Source organism: Equus asinus, chromosome 9, assembly GCF_041296235.1.
Source record: "Equus asinus isolate D_3611 breed Donkey chromosome 9, EquAss-T2T_v2, whole genome shotgun sequence".
Lineage (NCBI taxonomy): Eukaryota > Metazoa > Chordata > Mammalia > Perissodactyla > Equidae > Equus > Equus asinus.
Genome location: NC_091798.1, coordinates 46,374,207 through 46,383,926, shown reverse-complemented (window position 1 = coordinate 46,383,926; position 9,720 = coordinate 46,374,207). Strand labels below are relative to the sequence as shown.

Below are 9,720 nucleotides of genomic sequence, written 5' to 3'. Positions count from 1 at the left end.
ATATAAAGATAGACAAACTAGTAAAATGAACTTCTAGAAATGCTATCATGGCCAATCTTATTTCATCTGTATCCTCATTCACTTCTTCTATCCCATATTATTTTGAAACAAATCGGTGAAGTGAAGTTAGTAGAGATCTAGTAGTCTGGAGCATACCAGATCATCCCCTGTAGGTTAAAGGCAAGTTGTTGTACCCTGTACTTGCCACCACTAATAAAAAGGCATAGTGCCTAGTGGAAATACTACTCTGACCCATTTATTGGGTGACTTGAAAGGTTCACAATTTTGAGTGAAGCCCGGAGCAAAAGAGAGCTCTACAGTGTGTCCAATTATAGTACAAGGTTCCCTGCCCTATGATCCATATGACCCAGCAGAATAAATGGTGCTAGATGTGTTCATGGTGATAAGGATACTGGGTGGTGTCTCTGATAAACTCTAATAAAAGAGTTTCAGTACAGATCTCTAGAGTTCCAAAGCAAGGTCATGTCTTCTTCAGCAGAGAACAGCTATTTGGCCACAGTAAAAACTGAGTGCCTGGCAATGGGACATCAAGGATCTATGCAACTAGAGATGTCTAGTATGAGCTGGGTATTGTCAGAGTCTATCAAGTCATAAGATTAAGCAAGCACATCAGCAATCCATCATATAATAGAAATGGTAGAGGCAGGATCAGGACTGAGCAGGTCCATATGACTTATGTAAGTTAATGAATAAGTGGTTCAGACTCCTATGACACCTACCTTAGCTATACCAACACTTCTCCCTCAACTCAAAGCTATGGTCTTATGGGGGCGGTTCTCTACAACCAACTGATAGAGGGGGAAAAATATTCCACCCTGACTCACAGATGGGTTAGCTTGATACTAGCCCCAAAATGGATTATTACTGCAACACAGCCCCACTTAGGAGTGCCCCTAAAGGACAGTGGTGAAAGGAAATCCTCCCAACGGGTCCAACTATGAGCAGTGCACTTGGGCATTCATTTTGTACGGAGGGTGGAAGGATGAAATCCAAGTTAAGTAAGACAATGACCACATAAAATATTGTTCAAAGGAGGATACTTTTGAAAGTAAAAGGAAGCACTATTAATAATTTCACTGGACTAGTTGGCATAAATTAGAGGTGTCCTGGCACATCAGGATATATGGTCTTATTATAGATAAGGAAACAGGTTCCAAGGGGGTGGAAACAGCCTAAGAGGAGGGGTCAGACTGGAGACTACAAAAAATAGGGCAGAAATGTCCCTCAGCCTCTTATCAGGTCCTGGAGGAGCAAACACACTTGTACTAAATCTCCTGTCAGTCTCGTTGGCCTGCCTCCTGAACCCAGGACTCAGAAGGCACCCCGCCCGACCCGCCCCCACCCCGGTAGCTCACACAACAGGGCAGGTGCCTTAGGACTCGGCACTGAGCAGAATGTGGTCCCTGCTCTGGTTACCTGCCAAATCTGGGCGCCAGACTGGGCCTTCTCTTCCTCCCTCCCTCTGTTCTTGGACTGGGGTCAGTCCCTTCTTCAAACCCGAGGCCTTCCTGTCCGAGAAGGCTCTGGCAGCCAGCCCAGGTAAAGAGCGTGGGGAGAATGAAGAGATCAAAATCAGAAGCCAGGAGTGGTGACAGCAGCGCCTCCATTACTGCGCTCCGTGTGGAAGCCTTCTCTAGAGGCCCCAGCAGGATGCTGGGAGGACCTGGTAACTCCTGCCTCCCACCTCCCTTCGTCTGAGCTATCTCTGACGCAGTGTGACCCCGCTCATCCCTTCCGGGCTCTGGACTTATTTCCCCTTTTTCAAGGTGAGACTCCTGGGTGTCCCGAAGACGCTTCTCCGGGCGCCGTCGGCTGGTGACTGAATGCAGCCCTCCTAGGACTGGCAGGGAGTGAGCGCCCTGTCAGCTGGTGCCGGCCACGTGCGCGGCGTGCGTGCCAGAGAAGGGCGCGCCCCGGTGACCCTGCGCCCGCCCGCAGAGGTTTCCCGGAGCAGCAACTCCGCTGCCTCGTTGGTCCGCGCCCCGCCCAAGGCCACGCGAACTCAAACTCGGATTGGAAGGGACAGCAGAGAGACCCCTGCCTCAGGCAAGGCCTGGAGCGACGCCGCTGCAGAGGGCCAGAGCCAACCTCTCAAAGACTTTGCTCTCGGGCCTCGGCTCCTCCCTCTCGCCCCCTCCCCACCGTGGGGCCCAATACCGCGGCCCGGGGCTGGGAGCTGAGCACGTCGGGGTCGCGGGGGACGCGGGTGCGCCGGAGCCGCGCTTCCTTCCCCACAGGCAGGCTGCACCGCTGAGCTCCAAGCCCCTGCCGCTTCTACAGCCAGGTCGCCGGGGACAACAGGGGCGGAGCACGAGGCGGAGCAGCCCGGGAGCCCCACCCGGGCCCGCCCGGCCGCTTTCCCCTCCCCTGCCCCAGCCGGGATGGAGGTGTGGTCTCCAGTTTCTACGGTGACTTCCAGCTTTGCGTCCACCGGAACGTTCCCACCCCTGTCTCCTGGGAACGGTCCCCGAGTGTGCGACCCAGCTGCCCGCGGCCTGGCTGGTCTCCGAGAACGTTCTGACACCCTCTGGGGGACGCCCTCAACCGCGCGACACTGTCCGGGGAACGTTCTTCTCATCCCTTGTTGCAAGCTAAGAGCAGTGGCGGGAAGCATGCGGGACTACGACGAAGTGACCGCCTTCCTGGGCGAGTGGGGGCCCTTCCAGCGCCTCATTTTTTTCCTGCTCAGCGCCAGCATCATCCCCAACGGCTTCAATGGTATGTCAATCGTGTTCCTGGGGGGGACCCCGGAGCACCGCTGCCGGGTGCCGGACACCGCGAACCTGAGCAGCGCGTGGCGCAACCACAGTATCCCGCTGCGGCTGCAGGACGGCCGCGAGGTGCCGCACAGCTGCCGCCGCTACCGGCTCCAGGCGATCGCCAACTTCTCGGCGCTCGGGCTGGAGCCGGGGCGCGATGTGGACCTGGAGCAGCTGGAGCAGGAGAGCTGCCTGGATGGCTGGGAGTTCAGCCAGGACATCTACCTGTCCACCATCGTGACCGAGGTGGGTGTGTGAGCGACCGCCATCTGCGTCAGTCCTGGGTCTGCGTCCTCCACTCCCGGTCAAACCTGGCTGGCATGCAACTAACTAGGTTATGCTTCTAACACAAGTGTGCAGCCCAGGAGAGCAGGACTCACCTGAGGCTCACTCCTGGCCGTTTCTGTCTAGTATGGAGGGCGTGGAGAAGGGAGTGTTGTTACCAACCGTCTTTTCCTTTCCGAGTTTCACAACAGATGAAAATGTTCCCTAACAGCCTAGAGGCTGCCCAGATGTACAGCCTGAGTCAAGTTCCTGCCACAGGCATGAGGAGGGGTGCAGGGATTACTGCTGAGCCCAAGTGCAAACACAGAGAACAGCCTTTCTGCTGGGCAAGGCATAGGAAGTTCTGCCCTGTTGCCTAGCCACAGACTTCTGGAAGCATCATGGGGTCTGCTGCTCTGCCGTACACCTATGGTGAGGCTTGGGGTCCTGTCCTGAGGCTCCAATTTCTCTGAAAAGGAGCAGAGGGCCTCTTGATGCTGGCTGAGTGTAGGGAACCAGAGGAGGCATATCTCTGGCCTGAAGGTACTCAGGGAGAGACAGACTCACAGAGACTCCTCTGAGCGTAGGGCCCAGCAGTAGACAGTGGCTCCAGCTTATGCCATTCGCCCCTTAGCATCCTAAGTGGTTTGGTAGCAAGTTTTCTAAGTTCCAAGAGTTAGGCCACACACATACTACTTCACCCACTGCGTTTCCTGCTTCGCATCTGGTAAGAGACAGCAGATGGTGGGTCAGGGCATATCTCCTTCTCAGGAAGGGATCCTCACAGACTAGTTTCCTACTGTTGACCAGGCAGGTAGGATTTCCCAGCTTCTAGCCCTTCCTCTGCTCTATGTTCTTCCCAAGAAAAACTTGAGGGTGGCCTCTGAAAGTCATTAATCCCCTTCCCTCAGCACAACTTGGCAATCATCAGACACCATGTCTGGCCTTGTGCTGGGCACTAGGCTGTAGACATCTGAGGTGTAGGGCCTGCCCTCAAAGCTCAGATGCCCATGGGGCACACTGGCCCTGTTCCAGAGAAGGCTAATATCAACCCTAGTTAGTAATAGGGTTCTGGAGCCTGAATTCAAATCCTGGCTGGCTTGCCGTGTGACCTGGAGCAAATATATTACCCTTTCTGTGGGCATAACAGGGTGAGGAAATACTCCAAGAAGAGTTGATAAAATTTGAGCTGAGTCTAGAAATATGAGTAGGATTTACCCCAGCAAAGAACACAGCAGCTTCTGTAGAAGGAATTCCTGTAGATCAGGGCAGCTGGAGCTTGGGATGGCAGATGAGGCTAGAAATGCCTGCAGGGATCAGTTCACAGTGGGCATTGTAGGTGTGTTGAGGAGTTGATTTTATTCTGAGGACAGCGAGGAAATAGCAAGGGTTCTAAGCAGGGGGGAACATGGTCAGATTTGTGTTTTTAGAAAGAGCTCAGTCTAGCTGCTATGAAAAACAAGAAGACCAATGAGGAAGCTGTGGGAGTTGCCTTGGCAAGAGACTGGTGGCCAGCTAGGAGTGGTGGCAGCAGAATCTATAGGACCTGTGGAAAGTGGACTCAGCCCATGTGATTGCCCACCTCTTGCCCACGGCCTGGTCCTGAGGCATCTAAGACTGGGGGTCAGCTCACCCCACCTCAATTCCTGGAAGTGTCATCAGCACCTGAGCTGGAGCTGGCCGCACTAGCTACAGCCCTCCTTGACAGCTGGGTTGACCTGCCTCTTTCTTCTTCCTCTCTGGTTTTGTTTACTTCAGGGTGTGAGGGGTGGGTAGCTGCTGGCCTCCAAGTCCATAGCTACCCCTGTTGGGCCCTATTCACAGGGGCCTGTGGGCACATCTGGGGACGCACATCATCACACGCTCATACACATGCACCAGGATTTGCCTTTTTCAGCAGCCCTTCCCTTCCTTGCTTCCTTTTTGGGCAGTTGGAGTAAAATCAAAGGCAAGTGGTCCTGATGGTTGGGAGGAAGGACGGGAGAAGCACCAGGGTGAGCAGGGTGGGGTGGCTCTCCGCAGAAATGTGTGGCACAAGGAGGAGTTCTGGAGTCAGACAGGAGGGTCAGTTCTGTCCCCATCCCTAACCTCTTGGCTGACTTCAGCAGGTTACATCACTGCTCAAGGCCTCAATTTCCTTATCTTTAAAAGGGGATACAAGCACATGAAAAGGTGCTCAACATCGCTAATCATCAAGGAAATGTAAATCAAAACCACCATGAGATCCCACCTCACACCCACGAGGATGGCCGCTTCAAAAATACAGACAATAACAAGTTTTGGCAAAGATCTGAAGAAATTGCAATCCTTGTGCACTGTTGGTGGGAATGTAAATTGGTACAGCCACTATGAAAAACAGTATGGCAGTTCCTCAAAAAATTAAAAGTAAAATTATCATATGATCCAGCAGTATCACTTCTCAATATATACCAAAAATAATTCAAAGCAGGGTCTCAAAGAAATATTTGTGTGCCCATGTTTAGAGCAGCATTATTCACAATAGCCAAAAAGTGAAAGCAACCCAGATGTCCATTAACAGATGAATGGATAAAGGAAATGTGGTTTATACATACAATGGAATATTATTCAGCCTTAAAAAGGAAAGGAATTCTGACACATGCTACAACACAGATGAACCTTGTGGACGTTATGCTAGGTGAAATAAGCCAGTCACAAAAAAGACAAAAACTGTATGATTTCATTTATATGAGATAAGAAGAGTAGTCAAACTCATGGAAACAGAAAGCAGAATGGTAGTCTCCAGGGGCTAGGTGGAGGGGGAAATGGGGAGATATTCAATGGGTGTAGAGTTTTAGTTTTTTTAGTTTAGTTCTGGAGATTGATTTTACAACAATGTGAATATATTTAACTCTTCTGAACTGTACACTTAAAAATCGTTAAGATGGTAAATCTTATGTTATGTGTATTTTATTACAGTTTTTTTTAAAATGAGTCTCATAAGAGTGCCCCACTTGTATGAGTTATTGAGAGGACTCAGTGCGATTGTGAGCTGTGCTACATCCCCCAGCACCAGCAAATGGACATCATAGGTGGGGACTGAGGTAAGGGCAGGACCTCATCACCTCTGGCTAGGCACCATGGGCATAGTGGGAGCTATCCTAAGGTCCAGGTTGCAGCCAGTATAGTGGGTGATGAGACTTGCTGGAGGATGAGTCCCTTTCCCCATGGTGGAAGTTCGAGGGCCCAAAGAATACGACAGAGGTCCAAACCCACACTGACTTGGCCAGTGCCAGTAGGAGAATGGCCCCAGCCCTCCCACAGGGTCAAGCTCAGGAGCCCTGAGCAGGTTCTCTGCATCCCAGCTGGTACAATACAGGTAGAGGGACTGTCCTCAGATTGTCTCTCCCTTACACTTCTGTGCAGGATCTCCCAATGGGCTTACCCTCTGGGACACCTGAATCGACCCCCTCACCCCTCACAGGGATGATAAGATCAGCCAGAAACCCAAGGACGGCATGTTCTGTTGTGGAAATGCCTTTCATAGAATCCTAGGAGGCAGGAATCTGGTGTCTAAGTTGGGACTTGCATGAGTACATCTATCTGTATATATATATGCATAAGGTGGTTTCCTTCCTTGGGGGCTTTTTGTGAAGTCCAATTTATTCATCCTGGGCAGTTACTAAGAATCACATTCTTTAAAACTTTATTTTGAAATAATTTTTGATTTAGAGAAAAGTTGTGAAAATAGTACAGAGATTTCACATATACCCTTCCCCCAGCTTCCCCTAATGTTAACAATTTACATAACCATAATTCATTTGTCAAAACCGGAAATTAATGTTGCTTACAATATTATTAACTAAACAACAGACCTTGTTTGAATTTTGCAAGTTTTTCCACTAAGGTCCTTTTTCTGTTTTCTGGTCCAATCCAGAATTCCACATTGTATTTAGTTGTCATGTCTCCTTAGTCTCTTCCAATCTATGACAGTTCTTCAGTCTTTCCTCGTCTTTCATGACCTTACACTTTTTATGAGTCTATCAGTTATTTTGATGAATCCTTCAATTTGGGTTTGTGTAATTTCTCTCATGGTAAGATTGAGTTTGTGTAGTTTTTGGTAAGAATCCCATAGAAGCAATGTGTACTCAGGGCATCATACCAGTGGGTACATAATGTTGATGTGGCTTATTATGGTGATGTTAACCTTGATCTCCTGGTTAGGTTGGTGTCTGCTGGGTTTCTCCACCATAAAGTTACTATTCTTTCCCCTTCATAATTAGTATCTTGGGGAAGATACCTTAAGACTATAAAATATCCTATTTCTCCTCCAACTTTTACCCATGATGTTAGCATCCATCACAGGACCTTAACTGAAACAACCATTACTGTGGTGTTTGCGTAGTGGTGATTTTGCATCTCCCACATTCCTTATACGTTCCTTTCAACTTCTTAATTGGAATTCTTCTGTAAAGAAGAGCATCCTCTTCACTCCCATTTATTTATGTATGCAATTATTACTTTATATAAGTATAGATTCATGCATATTTGTTTTATTCCATGAGTTATAATCTAATACTATCCTTATTTATTTTGTTGCTCCAGTTGTTCCAGTTTGAACCAAGTTATTTTTCACTTTAGGGCTAAAGAATGTAAGGGCCTTCATCTGTCTCTACAGTCAGGGCTGGAGAAGCCTGTGTTCGCCCCTAGGGATGCCAGGAATGCCAGTTACCTCTTAGCTAAGTTGTCCATTGGTGGCAGTGCAAGAACAGGAGCGGGGAGTGGTGTTCTGGCCCAGTGGGTTGGGACTGAAGCTTCTGTTGGGAAGGAAGGGATGCCAAGTATCCCAAACAGTCTGTCTGATGATAGAGTTCTTGTCACTGAGATCTACTGCGGTGGCTTGGCATCGTCCTCCATTTAGCCCATCAGTGCCGTGGCCTCCCACAGAGCAAAGGCCTTATGTATGAGGAAGCTCAGAGACCTCCTGCCCTGAGGCTGTAGGAGCAGGAAGGATAGCAAATGCCCTGCTCTCCATGGGGCCGAGAGTTATCAGCAGGGCCACAGGGCAAGCAGTAGGGGTGAGCCTGGCTCCTGGCCAGGGTCTAAGTATGGGCTGGCCTTGGCCTCAAATATGTCCTCTTTTCCCGTGGAACAACATTAGGTAGACTTGACCCTGTTTAGTCCACGGGCTGGGAAAACTAGGCAGTCATCTCTGAGGTGAGCACTGCTTCTCCTAGGCCCCATGCTCTAGAGGCCCTGAGCGAACCTTGTTTGGTACGGACCAGCTTTCTGTGGCAGGCCACCAGTGGCCTGAGGTAGGGCTGCTTCTCCACCATATGGACTTCTTTCCTCTCCTACAGCTGACTGCATCCTCTAGGAACCAGTGGGTGAAGTTGCTGGTGGCTGTGCCCTTAAGCATGATAGAGCCTCTAGCAAAGAGCCTGGACCTCTGGAGGCACAAGCCTTGTACTGTCTTTCTTGGGACTTGGGGTCACAACATAGACAATAGGACACACTGATTCTCTACTCACAGCCCAAAGGTATGAAGTAGGAACATGGAAGCCTCATCCTCTGCTCACAGGGCACTTATGGGAGGCATTGGGAGCAGCAAGGGAGGGAACTATGAGACAGAACGAGCCTGGATCTGGCTGGCAGCTACATGGGACTCCATATGGCAGTTCATAGGGATGTGCCTCCTTTGGGGCCTGGGTAGGCTCTGGCAAAGGTGAAGACTTTGGGCAGTAGGTAGGCTTAGGCTGTTTTCTTTCTATCAGGCCTGCAGGCTGCCCTGTAAGTGTGGGAACTGGCAGCTTGGCTGTCAGGACAGCCTGAATATTAACCAAATTCATACTCAGACCTGCCCTCTGGCAGATTCCAAAGGGGCTATGTTGTGGGGACCTCTGCCTCTAGCCAACACCAGGGAGACTTTTATTTCCAGTTAATGCTTCAGGAAGATCTTGCCGCAGAACAAATAAAGGAGACTCGGGGGCCTTTCCTAGCTCTGGCCTGAATCTACTTTCCTGTTTGTTTATCAGCTGCCTCACCCCCAAAACAGTTTGCCTGTTGCCTCTCAGCTATCTTCCTCTGACAATGGGCATCCAGATCTCAGAATGTGCTTTTGTCTAGAGGCTGCTTCGCTCGCACCTCCTGCCAAGTTTCTGAATAAACAGACTTTGTCCATCCCTCTGGTAGGCAACAGAACCCTCACACAGAGTCCAAAAGGTAGGGTGGTGTATTAAGAAAAACAAGGCTTTGGCAGGGCTGGTCAGAGGAGCTTTAGGTGCCTCAGGCCTCTGAAAGGACTGTAATTTCTCCCTTGTGACAGGCTAAATTCAATTTGTGTTCAAAGCTAATGCAGGCCTGCCTTGTTATCTGAAACCTTGGTATAATTTGAAGCATGTCTCTGGAGCCCAAAAGAAAAGCACCGATTTCCATTTGGAGCAGAGATGGTGCAGAGAGGATGCAGGCTCTGGGGAAGGGCTGGGTTGACTCACATGCACTAGCAATTGACACAGACAACCCAAGGCTGGCGGCTCCTGCTCTGTGTTCACAGCACTGGAGGGCAGGTTCACAGTGGCACCTTCCAGAGATTCTCCTTGGTGCTAGGTGGCTGGCATCATCCCATTAGCTTACATTCCCAGAGTGGAGCCTGGCAGTGCTGTGGCAGATCCACTACCAGGATGCAAGGGGGGAAAGCCAGGTCCCTGAGCACCCCTTC

At 50.2% G+C, this 9,720-nt stretch overlaps 1 protein-coding gene across 3 annotated transcripts in view; it reads left to right on the top strand.

Moving 5' to 3' along the window:
• Positions 1–1,602: 1,602 nt before the first annotated feature.
• Positions 1,603–9,720, top strand: part of SLC22A4 (solute carrier family 22 member 4) — a 60,069-nt gene continuing 51,951 nt past the window's right edge. For 2 of the 3 annotated variants that reach the window (XR_011505829.1, XM_014856784.3), the window contains exon 1: positions 1,603–3,026. Coding sequence is in view for 2 of the 3 variants with exons in the window: in XM_014856784.3 (XP_014712270.1) it covers positions 2,403–3,026 (624 nt within the window). In the remaining variant the exon portion in view is untranslated. The remainder of the gene's footprint in view (positions 3,027–9,720) is intronic. The other variant, XM_070517415.1, reaches the window with a different exon arrangement.